At 40.4% G+C, this 13,706-nt stretch overlaps 1 protein-coding gene across 6 annotated transcripts in view; it reads right to left on the bottom strand.

Annotated features, from left to right (window-relative positions):
* The window catches only part of MCF2 (MCF.2 cell line derived transforming sequence), a 71,352-nt gene extending 64,226 nt beyond the window's left edge, over positions 1–7,126 (bottom strand). For all 6 annotated transcript variants that reach the window (XM_019653584.1, XM_019653588.1, XM_019653587.1 and 3 more), the window contains exon 1: positions 6,758–7,126. In XM_019653584.1, coding sequence (XP_019509129.1) covers positions 6,758–6,808 — 51 coding nt within the window. In that variant the 5' untranslated portion in view covers positions 6,809–7,126. The remainder of the gene's footprint in view (positions 1–6,757) is intronic.
* Between the last annotated feature and the right edge of the window lie 6,580 nt (positions 7,127–13,706).

Below are 13,706 nucleotides of genomic sequence, written 5' to 3' on the forward strand. Positions count from 1 at the left end.
CAGCAGCCACAGTGAGCGGCCATCCAGAAGCCGGCGACTGATCTGCCTCACCCGGGAAGAGCGTAATGATGGTGCCAACTTGGGCCAGTGAAGCAGCGTCCTCCACAACTAGATTGAAGAACAAAACGACAGCAAATTGTCTGTTCCTCTTCCCCCAACTCCCCAGCACTGTTCCCATCCCCCCAATTACCCAATAAAAATCTTTAAAAAAAATCATACAGTTCAGACCAGGTATATTGTTTCTACCCTTCATACCCATTACATCCCAAGTATGAATCAGACATACTCGATTTTTCAGTCCCAGTCCCATTCACTTATGCCAAACTTAAACAGGTGCTTGCCATACTGTCTAATTATAGCAAATCCACAACCTCACAAGAATGACTTTTCATAGCTTCTCTCTAGCAAAAACAAAACAAAACAAAACACGCATATATTTGTATATTTCAGGACCTCTCAAGGCCTTAAGGCAGGGAACGGAGATTGGCTAGTTGGCCATGGGTGGGAGTGTCACTTTTTATTGAATGCCTGTTAAGAAAATGATGCTCATCATAAGCCTTAGTGTAACATCGTGCTAAGTACTGCACATGTATTACGTTCTATTTTTGTCCTCATTTTACAACTAGAGACACTGAGTGTGGTGGGCAGAACAATGATCCCCCAAGGGTATCCACATCCTAATCCCTGGAACCCATGAATATGCAACATGACAAAGCAAAGGAACTTTGTAAATGTGATGAAATTGAGGCTCTTGAGATGGGGAGATGACCCTGGATTATCAGGGCAGGAACAAGGTAATCATGAGGATCCTTATTAGACAAGGAGGAAGGGCCGGCTGAGTGGCTCAGTTGGTTAAGAGCTCACTCAAGAGTTTGAGCTCTGAGCAACAGCGGTTCGAGTCAGCCCGAGCTGAGCAGCCGGTGAGCTGCCAACAGGTGGCGGGATGGCTCAGCTAAAAAAAAAAAATAGACAAGGAGGGAGGCAGGAGGGTCAGAGGAGGAGATAGGATGATAGAAGCAGAGGTCTGACTAATGCAGGGCCATAAGCCAAGGAACGTGGGCAGCCTCCAAAAGCTGTCAAGTCAGGAAACAGATTCTCCCCTAGCGCCTCCAGAAGAAGCACGCCCCTGCTGACACCTTGGTTTCAGCCCAGTGAGACCCGTTTTGGATTTCTGACTTCCAGAACATTAACAGAATACATCTGTTTTGTTTTGAGCTACTATGAAATTTGTGGCCATTTGTTACAGCAGCAATAGAAAACTAATACACTGAGGTTTTGTGAGGTTGTTATTTTTCAAGAACTTCTAGCTTGTACGTGACAGAATTAAAATCCAGATTCATCTGACTGCAGAGCCAAACACTTAAGCAAGCTATAATTGAAAAATGAAAACAATACATATTTTTTCATTTCGGCTTTCCTTCCTCTGGAGAAACTGCTAATGGATAAAAAAAGGATCAACAAGAGGAATTTGGGGAAGCACAGCAAAGACGGTACAAAGATCAGGTTGAAGATCAAGAGTCTGGGCGGCTGGATGGCTCAGTTGGTTAGAGCGCCTGCTCTGAGCAACAAGGTTGCAGGTTCGATTCCCACATGGGATGGTGGGCTGTGTACCCCGCAACTAGACTAAAAACGGCGGCTGGACTTGGAGCTGAGCATCGCCCTCCACAACTAGATTGAAAACAAGTTGACTTGGAGCTAATGGGTCCTGGGAAAAACACACTGCTACCCAATAAAACTAAAAAAAAAAAGGATCAAAAGTCTAAACATGAAACCTAACTAAAGCAAAGGTAAACAAACTTGAATGTCTAGCATGTGTTAGGGGAATAATGTAAATGCATGAAGTAGGCAGGGTTTAATTAAAACAGAATGAGGTTGAAAATGGCAACTCACGCTCTTCTGAGAAGATGAAGAGAAATAGGAAATGTGGCAAACTGGAAAGCATTGCCGAGGAGGCACTCACTAGTCAGTTCCAGCTCAATGTCATGTGGGAAGGTAGGTCCAGCTTTGCCAAATCTTGACTTCTCATAAGAAGCCAGAAATCCAGATTTCTGTGTGAAACTTCAACATTTTTTAATTTTATTGGGGAACAGCCATGGTCACTGGTTACACATTGCTTTCATGCTACAATCGCATAGTTGACTCTTTCAGGGAGGGCGCAGCTCACAGTGGCCCATGTGGGGATCAAACCGGCAACCTTGGTGTTATCAGCACCACGTTCTAACCAACTGAACTAACCGGTCTCCCCCAAACTTCAAGATTTTTAAAGATGGGAAACAAATTGAAAGTTTGTTAGAACACCCTAACACAAAAACACTGTGTGGTCTAAACAAAATACATCCATGGACTACCAGTTTGCAACCTCTGAACTAAAGTTTCATTATCTGAACATGGGCCAACATCAATAATATGTACACTTTTCTCTCTTTAATCACTGGCTGTGAGAATCTGGAGGGGACAGAGAAATTTTAACCTGAAAAGCCATTTGGATTTAAGATGTGTAGAGGGTGGGGGGTGAGAGGTTAACTCAGTTGGTTAAAGCGTAGTGCTGATAACACCAAGGTTGCTGGTTCGATCCCTACACGGGCCACTGTGAGCTGTGCCCTCATTAAAACAGTCAACTATGCCATTGTAGCATGAAAGCAATGTGTAACCAGTGACCACGGCTGCTCCCCAATAAAATTAAAAACAAAAAATATGCGTGAGCGGCCAGCAGCCGCTGTGAGCGGCCGTCCAGAAGCCAGCGACTGATCTACCTTGCCCGGAAGGAGCGCAATGATGGTGCCAACTTGGGCCAGTGAAGCAACGTCCTCCACAACTAGACTGAAGAACAAAACGACAACAACTTGTCTATTCCCCTTCCCCCAATTCCCCAGCGCTGTTCCCATCCCCCCAATTCCCCAATAAAAACCAAAAAAAAATGTAGAGGGTTTCTTTTTCTCTATATATAGATATTTGTATAGCTAAAAGTTTGAAGATAATCCATTTTAAAGCTAATGTTCAAATGAGCAATCCTATAGCATATCACATATCCCAAACAGTATCCAATGCACATATTTCACGGCAAATATACCTCAAGACCATTGAGCTTTCCCCGTTTCGGTGTGGAGAAATTACATCCCTAAATCCTTGGGTATGCTGCTTTAAGGATCTCTAATCTTTATGGTTACATAAACATGAAAAGGCACAATTTCTATTTTCTCCAAAACCAAACTCTAGATTTTAAAACTATAAATCGTTTTTGAGAACCTATCAAAAAAGCAAAGGGATGTGGGCAAGGGTCAGCTTTGTTTAGCTGTGGGTTTTTTTAAAGAAAACAAACAAACAAAAAGGCTGCATGAGAGAGGAAACAGCGTTGGTTTTACCTTCCTGCAGGCATTTTTTTTTTGGCGTTCCAACATGTGACTGCTTAAAGGCACCTCAGTAAAAATGAATACGCTGCCCTTCTTCATAGGGCTCATGGCCATTTCTGCAATCACTGTGCACGGCCCCACCCCCACCCTCTGCAGCAGCTCTTAACTCGCTCTTCAAATTAATGGCACAAAATCAGCTTTCTCTCACCTTTCCCTCCTGGAAAAGAGATTTACTCCCTCCTCCTCACATCTTCCCTCAGCTTGCCCAGTTATATGGCCCGGCAGCAGTCAGGCCAGCAATAACAACAACAAAAGGCATAAACTTGACACATAGTTTCACTACTAATGTCTAGAAATGAACCTTGTGTAACACCTTTTGTGCCACACCTAAAAGAAGCAATTCATACACCCTATGCACACTTTTCGGTTGCACTACTTATTTCTTTAAAAATGTTTAAAGTGGCTTAGACAACAAAAAAGTTTTGATACTTTACTATATAAACAGTTGATATTGGGGTGGCCGGTTAGCTCAGGTGGTTAGAGCACAGGCTCATAACACCAAGGTTGCTGGTTTGATTCTGACGTGGGCCAAGGAGCTGTGCCTTCTACAATTAGACTGAAACAACTACTTGACTTGGAGCTGATGGGTCCTAGAAAAACACACTGTTCCCCAATATAATTTCTTAAAAAAAAAGATGTCATGAAAATAAATATTTTTTTAAAAATAATAAAACAGTTCATATTCTTATAGCTTTTCTTTTTGAATATTTAGGGGAAAGAAATGCAGTAACAATAGGAGGGAATCTTTGAAAGAAAGCCTTGACACATGTGCCAGGCTTGTTACACACATTATCCTATGTAGCCTTCGTAACACTGCAATGAAGTAGGTATTGTGGCCGTTTTACAGGTGAGCAAACTGAAGCAGAGGGCTGCAATAACTTGCCCAAGTTAACAGCCAGGGAGCAGTGGCACCCAGGGTTACCTGAATCCTAAGGGCAAGTTCTTTCCAGGACACAGAACGCTTTTCGGGACACGTACTTAACGCATAGACTGAATGCACACTCAGACTTGCTGTCTAGCATTTAGGAATGACTTGACAATGACATCTACAAAATGGGATAAATATTAACAAACAAATGACTGGAAACAATTTGACATCATGGGGCCCACTGAACAGAAACTATTATAATCTAATATCATAACAGAACATAATGTTGAGTTGTTGGCCTTGGCCTTGATAAAGTCCGAACTATCTCTTCAGAAGATGCTGAGCAAAATCTCATGACCTCAAGCTATTGAGAAGAGTTTCCAAGGCCATGAGCTACTTCCACACTCTTCCATACCCCACCCCACCCTTAAAGAGTACAGAAAGTATGAGTTACCCCACAGATCGCCAAACAACTTGCCAAGTGACCTCAGGGGCAGGACAGTCCTGGGTAACAGACCTGGCTTGTGATTTGCCCTTCGTGTTACATATCTGTTCTCATCTCCTCCTTCTCATTTTGCCACAGTCATTGTAATTTCCACCAATTAACTAGTTTAAACTTCTCTTTGGACTCTAAATTCACTGTACCACCCTTTTGGGTCCTACCTATCATAGCTCTGGAATCAGGCCAACTCCAGAGATCATGCAATGTTAAACCATTGTGTCACCAGCTGAGTTTCCTATTTTTCACTCTGGTCAAGCCCTATCCATGTAAGCAGAACAAATGTGTCTTCCACTACACTTCCAGGCTTCAGACTTAATCCAAACAATTTCACTTGAAGACATCTTTAGAGTAATTCACTTAAGAGAAAAATGGAGGAAAGAAACAAAGGTAACAGAAACGTATGCTTTTGCTTAAGGTTTTAACAAATGTCATCTCCTTTATGAGGCCTTCCCCAGCAGCTAGAAGTTCTTTCATATTCGTTATTTATGAACATGTCCTATCTTCTCTATGAGATTGAGAGCTCCTTCATCTCAGTAGCCATTCCTTATTTACCTTTGTAACCTATAATATGTTATGTGCAGCACAGTATTCAATAGGTCTGTTCAATGAGTACCTGTGTGCTGGATGTATCTGTGTGTATATTCCTGTATGTGTATATACACAAAACTAAGTTCAGCACTGAGAAAACACCTCTATATATAAAGGAATTAGGAACTTTCCGAAAGCTTAATTAAGTCAGTTACTTTTGATAACAAAAGTACTAACATCAGTTGCACCCAATATTGCAAAACACATACAAAGGCATTTCTGGTGCCCCATAAATTGTCTATCAAACGTCTGACGCTATTATTTGCATAATATAAAATCAAGTGTACAGCTGGAGATACAATGTTGTTAAGAGAAAAAGATTCATATCCTAAACAGTAATTTTAAAAACAGCCTCTGTGCTAAGAGCTTTAATAGAAAATAATTCATTTACTCACCCATGAATGGTCACTGTCATTCAACAACAATAAAACTCTTACTTGTTTATTTCCCTTACCTTATGATCCCAAATGTCATTTTTTCCTATGGCTGAATTTTACTTTCTTATTTTGTGTGTTGTCTCAATATTCCTAATGAGCAAGTATCCTATTTTAAATCATAACATCAATAATGTCATCTCAAGTTTTGAAAGAAAAAGAGTGGCATTTACAACCTTGTTGATGACTAGTTAGTTCTTAAATTAATGTTATTTCACATTTCTCCCAAATACATCGAAATATCACTTTAGAAATTTGCTGGGAATTTAGTATACCAGTGAGCTCATGAAGGGAAAAATTTAGGTAGCAAAATGTTTGAAAGATATCTGAAATATTTCTAAATTATAGGGTATAATGAAAACCGAGTCACTGTTTTTCCTTCAACAACAACAACAACAACAACAACAACAAGTTGTCAACAGGCTAGAATTCTGTATCTTTAAAGTTTGAATTTGGAGAAGAATTAAAATCAGAAAGATTTGAATCATTAGACTGAAATTTTTTCACTTATACAGTAACACCCAGTAAGGGCTGCTTTTTTAAAACCTGATGAAGTCGTCTCCAGATCTATCCACGATATCATACTCTACTTGACTCCGGTGAAATAAAGAATGAATCCTTTTGTAAGATAGTATTTTAACTAGTGATTTAAAGCTACTCTGCCAAACGATTCAAAATTGTTCAGTCTTAAACAAATAACGTGGCTGTCAGCACTTCCTGATGAAACCTTGATCACATTTAGATTTTGAAATTACCTTCTACCTCCTTGACATTTCCCTATGTCAACATCACAGTAATCATATCAATGCAATCCATGCAAATACAAGTCTCCATTCTCTCCATCTGTCCCTCAAAGCCCCATTCAGCAGTTGGTGCTACAGCATCCTGCTGCAGCATCCCTGCACTTGAACTTGGGAACAGTCTTTCCAGGACCGCAGGCAGAGAGAGCCCTTACCGCATTCCTTCTGAACCTCATCTTGCCTCTCGGGGGAGTTGCTTCTGCCATCTTGCCTATACACAATAACACTCTTCTTTTCCAATTGTCAATGCAACATTGATGAAATATGAGCTGCTTTTTAGGTAGTATTGAAAAGCGGCAGCCAAAAATCTCTATCAAACAAAGCTACCGTAGCTGTAGCTGCTTCCATTACCACCATGGCAGCACTGCAAGAAAACTCGCTATCCCTGATTAGTCAGCTGACAGAGCCTTCCCTGCTGCTCATTGTAATTCAGAGTTGACACATTCCCCCAATTACTTAGCCTGATTGAACCTCATGGATTAGCTCGTGCTGGACTGCTCAAGACGATCAGGCATGTCCTAAGAGTGGAGGAAGGGGGGGGAAGAAAAAAAAAGACTCTCCTCCTAGGGGCTTGATGGGACTGGCTTTCTCCTCTGCGCAGTTCGATTTTTAAGGTGGAATGCTAAGAATCTTTGTGAAGGTAGTCTTCACTGATAGCTGTGTTCTCATCCTACCCTGGTCTGTAACTTAAAATTCAATCTTTTTTTAAAATTAAATTCTATTCTGGGTTTAAGCTTTGTGAAAGGTTAAGTTTGTGAATTTTTTTGCCGATGATAATCTAGAAAGAACATAACATGCACATTTTTTTAAGATGGATAGGATTCTCTCCCAAATTAACATTTCCCCAAAATGTGTAACTAAGAAAAGAAAATTGATCTCCTAGCATGAATTCTGAAGTACAACCTAACTGCATAGTTTATTTTAGAATCTACAAAAATTAAGGTCTTCAAAATATTTGTAAGGTCTTCAAATTGGATTGTGTCATTATTTCATCAACACTCATTTAAAATAATATACCAAAGACAATTACACTTATCTGTACAATGGCAATTTTCACCAGAAATCCTTTCTGAATGCCAACTTTTGCTCTTGAGCTTAGCTTGTATTCAATATTTTCCTTTGTTGCAAACGGTGCCGATTGGCTGTTAATGCTTGATACACAATTAATAGTGCTCTTCAGTATGGGTATAGAAACTACCACAAGCACAAACATTTAAAATCTTAAAAAGCAACAAAATTTAAAATAATCTATAGCCAGTCACATGTCATCATTGACTACCACTCTTACCCGGCACTATCAGTTTGGCCCTTATGAGGATAAAGGGGCCCTCAGTGCCCAGCTCTTTGCTGAACATGGTTCGTACCTGCGCAGTGAGAGAGCATTCCTAGGAAAACAGAAAGGGGAGCATCACCTCCCAAGAAACAAGTCAGTATTCCTCTGCTGACCCCAAATCAATAGGACCAAGACTGAATCTTATATATTTCTTCTTTAGGGGAAACAAGGCTTCTGGTCCAAGCAACCTATTTGATTAACAGAAACTAAAACGCTACGAAAAACTGATACCATGTGCCCAATGGTGACTCAATGTAAATTACTTTAATCAAGCAGGTAGTTTGGGTGAAAAGAAAAAAGCTAAGCTGGGTGATAAAAAAAAAAGTTTTATCGTAACAGGTGTTATATTTAGTGGCAAGGCAAATAGCTTTTACTTCATGTAGCCCCACGGATGGGGCCCACTGGAGGACAGATTTACTCTCTCCAAAGGAATTTTACCCTTCCCTAAAAAACATTGAATTTCTTTGTCTATCCACAGTTCCCCTTCCCTGATTCCCCAATGCTGTTCCCCTCCCCCAATTCTCCAATAAAATCTTTAAAAAAAAATCTTGAGGAGAAAATACATTGACAGTATTTACTGAAAAAAATCTGTGTATAAGTGGACCCATGCAGTTCAAGCCATGTTGTTCAAGGGTCAGCTGTATGTTTACAATTGTTAGCAACTTAAGATGGCAAAAAGAACACGGGCTCAGAAGTCCAACAACTTAGATTTTTGTCTTGCCTTCGCAACCAAATCAACTTTCTCTGCTGGGTGTGGCCTCCGGGTGTCAGTCAGAACACAAAGTAAGAATTTCAGATGGTTGGGGTGATGGGTTAACTCAGTTGGTTAGAGCGTGGTGCTGATAACACCAAGGTTGCCGGTTCGATCCCCGCATGGGCCACTGTGAGCTACACTCTCCCTAAAAGTGTCAACTATGCCACTGTAGCATGAAAGCAATGTGTAACCAATAAACATGGCTATTCCCCAATTTAAAAAAAATTCACACGGTTGATGATGTTGGACTAGCAAAGAAAAAAATACATATATTGATTCCCAGCTACTCTGGTATGATAGAGGAAGCTGACCCCATGGCACTTCCACAGAGTACCACAGGTGGGTAGGATTGCATCTCTCATAATGTGTCCTTTAGAAAAACTCTTTTCTCAATCTGGGTCTTAAAAATCTGAGCATTAGATTCCAATATGGGAGACATATCATTTTGCAGGTGACTCATTTCCGTACTTATCCCAGGGGGAAAGATAGATACACCAAAACGTTAAAAATTGCTTATTTCTGGATGGTTGGATTATTGATTATTGTTCTAAACTTTCTCCTTTATACTTTCCCATATGCAATGAGTACACAACACAGCTTTTTCCATTTTTTAAAAGTTCCCATAAAAACTTGCTCTGAAAGGCATAGGGAACCATGAGTCTCTTCTCACTAATAACTTGGAAAATGATAGCAAGCAGCAGGTGGAAAAGGCACCCACTGAAATTCATGAAAATTCAAATCTTGCTCTGGCTCTTTTTGTTACTTAGCTTTTTGACCTTGAATTCATCACATAACCTTTCCAAAGTGTGTATCTTGCTGTTATTCCCTCGTCTATAAGACAATTATAATGGTACCAGCCTGGAGTACTTAATCAGGCGTTCCTTCCCATTAGGTTTTATTTTGGGTGGAGTTGTGTAGCTCAATCTCTTGTACCAATTCTTCTTCCTACTTTCCCACCTCATTATCCCATCTATTTTATTGTCTTGATCAGTATCAAAATAATCTATACCCCCTCAAAACAAAAAGTATGATGTAAAAAATAAAAAATAAGGGCCAGCCGAGTGGCTCCGTTGGTTAAGAGCTCACTCAAGAGTTCGAGCTCTGAGCACCAGGGTCGCCAGTTCAATTCCCAGCCCAAGTTGAGCTGCCGCTGAGCTACCAACAGGTGGCAGGATGGCTCAGCTTAAAAAAAATAAGAAGTTACTAAAGAACGCATTGGTACGTACTGCGATTTTTTGGAGAGAGATTTTGAGAGAAGACCATGTATCCAATCTTCGATCAAGGATAATGGTAAACTGGGAGTCAGATCCATTCTGCCTGCAGGGTAAGAGAAAATAATATGCATTTATTTAAAAAAAATTTTTTATTAGATTTATTAAGGTGATACTGGGTAGTAAAATTACATAGGTTTCAAGTGTATGATTCTATATAACATAATCTATATACCATATTGTGTGTATTTCTTAGTGATAATCCAAATTTGCTAGGTACGTCCTTACTTCTGATTATTTCATTTACATTTCTTGTCTTTACTGAAGAAAGATTTGGATTTGGAAAGTTATTACAAAGTGCTACCTTGGAAAATGAACTTTATTCCATACTCCACTACTCGCTATTTTAAATTGCCTTGTCAGCATTACTGTCAGTTTTTTTAAAATAGGCAAGTGATAGTGTAATGCAGATAGGTCAGTAAAATGGATTTGGAATACTGGAATCTTTGGTATGGGTAAACCTTATAGACAGCTTATATGACATGATATAACTTTCCATGGCAATCCATCATAAACCAATGACCATATTCATTCATTCATTCATTCATTCATAAAAACACTGTCAAATATGTTTTTATCTCTTGTCTATCCCTTTAGGAAAGACAGTTTAGTGCATAAAATAACTTTTTTTTAAAGATTTTATTGGGGAATTGGGGAAGGGGGACAGTGTTGGGGAATTGGGGAAGGGGAACGGCCAAGTTGTTGTCCTTCAATCTTAGTTGTGGAGGGCGCAGCTAGCTCAGCTCCAAATCCAGTCACCATCTGGCCGCCCATCGGCAGCTCGCAGCCACTCAGCTCAAAGTGCCGTGTTCAATCTTAGTTGTGGGTGGGCATAGCCCACCATCCCATGTGGGAGTCAAACCGGCAGCCTTATTGCTAGGAGCAGGTGCTCTCACCAGCTGAGCCATCCTACCGCCTGTTGGATGCTCAGCGGCAGCTCAGCTCAGGCGCAGCTCACTGGCCCATGTGGGAATCGAACTGGCGACCCTGTTGCTCAGAGCCTGTGGTCTTAACCAGCTGAGCCACTCGGCCAGCCTTATAACTTTTATTTGCCCTGAAAAGACCACTTTCAAGTTTTAAGGGGTGCCCTGTTAATTTACTTTTTCTGGGATTTGATTTTTGTTCCTAAGACTCTTCACAATTTTACCATCCTAGATTTGTGTCCCCATAGTCTTCAGGGTTAGTGAATGGGAAATGTTTCCTTTAAAAAATTTGTCTTCAGCCTAAATAAAATCTTTAAAGAAGCTTCTGAAACATTCCCTCTTAAAGCATGGAAGTCTCAAATGATCTGCAATATCAAGAAGTACCTCCTAATACATCCCTCCTAATATCACTTTTTAGTCTATTTAACATTCATTTTTCTTATCCTTGGAAGAAATGAAGAATAGCTGTCCTCACTCATGGCTAGTAAGATTTCCTTTTATGCAAATTAAAGACTTTATGTATGATTATTATTTTCAACCTATGTTCTTCATGGGGATAAATACTTCTAGACCCCCAATTTTGTATTCATAGATCCTCAGTATAATTTTTACAGTAATTTAGATAGCTGACAGCCTCCCCTTCTATTTCTTATCTACTCTGAAGGTGAGTCTTATGATCATTTACAATAATAGTAATAGTCACTAAAAAGCCATTTTCCTGTTATTATATTCAAATGGGTATCCAATATAAAACAAATTGAAAAAAAATGTTATGAAAGGCTGTACCTCACAACAGATGTCAAATAATTCAGCACTTTTGCTACCACATCTTCTGGTATACATCTGAAATTACAATTTTCTGGAAATGTAATGATCCAAGCATTGTCTTTTCCCCGGCCACCTAAAATATTGAAAAGCAAGCAAATTAGTAATTTGTATGATGACAATGCAAGAAACAGAATTTTAGGTTTGAGAGAAGTAGTCAGAAGGCAGTTTTTGGCCAATGTAACTTTTTAAAGGATGATATCTCCACAAAATTCAAAATGGCACCATTCTTCTAAGTTTAAAATGGAAGAGTGTTTTCTAAAAGAAAGAAGGAAGGAAGGAAGGGAGGGAGGGAGAGAGGGAGGAAAGATGAGTGAATATAGTTAGAAGAAAATTTCATGGAATACATTTAATAAATGTAGTTGAAAATATAGCTGATCCCTCAAATTGGACAACCAAAGATATTGGGAAATAACTCTTTCCATACCAATACTATTTAATTCAAAACAGGTAATTGACAGTTTGACAGCAAGTAGAAATCTTGATATGATTTCCCACCTAGGGTCATGTTGAGCATGAAAGACTACAAGATACAACAAACTATATGAAATAAGTGATGTTCTAATGGATAAGAAACAGCATAAGCAGAAATAGCAACAATGGTACAGGGTCTTACTAATTAATGCAAAGAAAGAAAGATCACAAATTTTCTGTGTGTTAAAATTCTTTTTTTTTTAAAGATTTTTATTGGGGAATTGGGGGATGGGAACAGCACTGGGGAATTGGGGGAAGGGGAACAGACAAGTTGCTGTCCTTTTTTTCTTCAGTCTAGTTGTGGAAGACGTTGCTTCACTGGCCCAAGTTGGCACCTCATTGCGCTCTTCCCAGGCGAGGCAGATCAGTCGCCGGCTTCTGGACGGCCGCTCACTGCAGGTGCTGGCCACTCACGCTGGCTGCTGGCTACATACGGTAGCCCATGGCAACCCACTGCCACAGGGACTGCAGCCTACGCCATCACCGGTGACTCACGGCAGCCCAGCTCCAGGTTGCGCTGTTGTTCAGCATCTTAGCTGTAGAGGGCACTGTCACTGGCCTTCATATGTGGGATCCGAACTAGGGCCTCTGGCGTCCCAAGCCAGCTCTTAACCCTTGCACTACTCGGCCGGCCCCTCTGTGTGTTAAAATTCAATGTGGGGCGGCCAGTTAGCTCAGTTGGTTAGAGAGCAGTGCTCCCAACACCAAGGTTGCCGGTTCGATCCCTGCATGGGTCGCTGAGCTGCGCCCTCCACAACTAGATTAAAACAACTACTTGACTTGAAGGTGATGGGTCCTGAAAACACACACTGTTCCCCAATAAAATAAAAAAAACCTCAATGTGCATCCGACCCCATGGCCCTCTCTGCAGCCTAGAGCATGAGGACATTGAGAATGACAGCTACCTAAGTGCAAGGATGGGCCTTACATGTTTAAGGTTCCACTCTATAGCCAGCCTAACACCTGGGCACAGAGTAGCTGCTCAATAAATATTTAGTGCTAAATGGAAGTTGAAGGATTATTTTAGAAGTAAAGTTATAGGGTAGCCTTAGAATTTAGCTTGCTAATAGAAAATGTTTGAGAGGTTTACTTGCAATTCTTATTATTTGACTGAATTTAGGAGAATAAATATATCAGGATATTAAAAAATTCAATGTGCAATAAAAGTATGACAATGGCACAGGAAATAAAATGGAATGATAAAAATAATCCAAAAGAGGGCTGGCCGAGTGGCATGTTGGTTAAGAACTGGCTTGGGACGCCAGAGGGCACCGGTTCAGATCCCACATATGAGGGCCAGTGACACTGCCCTCCGCAGCTAAGATGCTGAACAACAGCTCAACCTGGAGCTGGGCTGCCGTGATTTGCCGGCGACGGCATAGGCTAAAAAAACCAAAAAAAATCCAAAAGCAAGCAGAAATGGAGGGGAAAAAAACTAATGGGACAAATAGAAAACAAATAGTAAGATGATACATTTAAACCCAGCCATATGAATAATCACATTAAATGTAAATGATCTTGACA

This window comes from Hipposideros armiger, unplaced genomic scaffold (genome assembly GCF_001890085.2).
Source record: "Hipposideros armiger isolate ML-2016 unplaced genomic scaffold, ASM189008v1 scaffold_203, whole genome shotgun sequence".
In the NCBI taxonomy this organism is placed as follows: domain Eukaryota; kingdom Metazoa; phylum Chordata; class Mammalia; order Chiroptera; family Hipposideridae; genus Hipposideros; species Hipposideros armiger.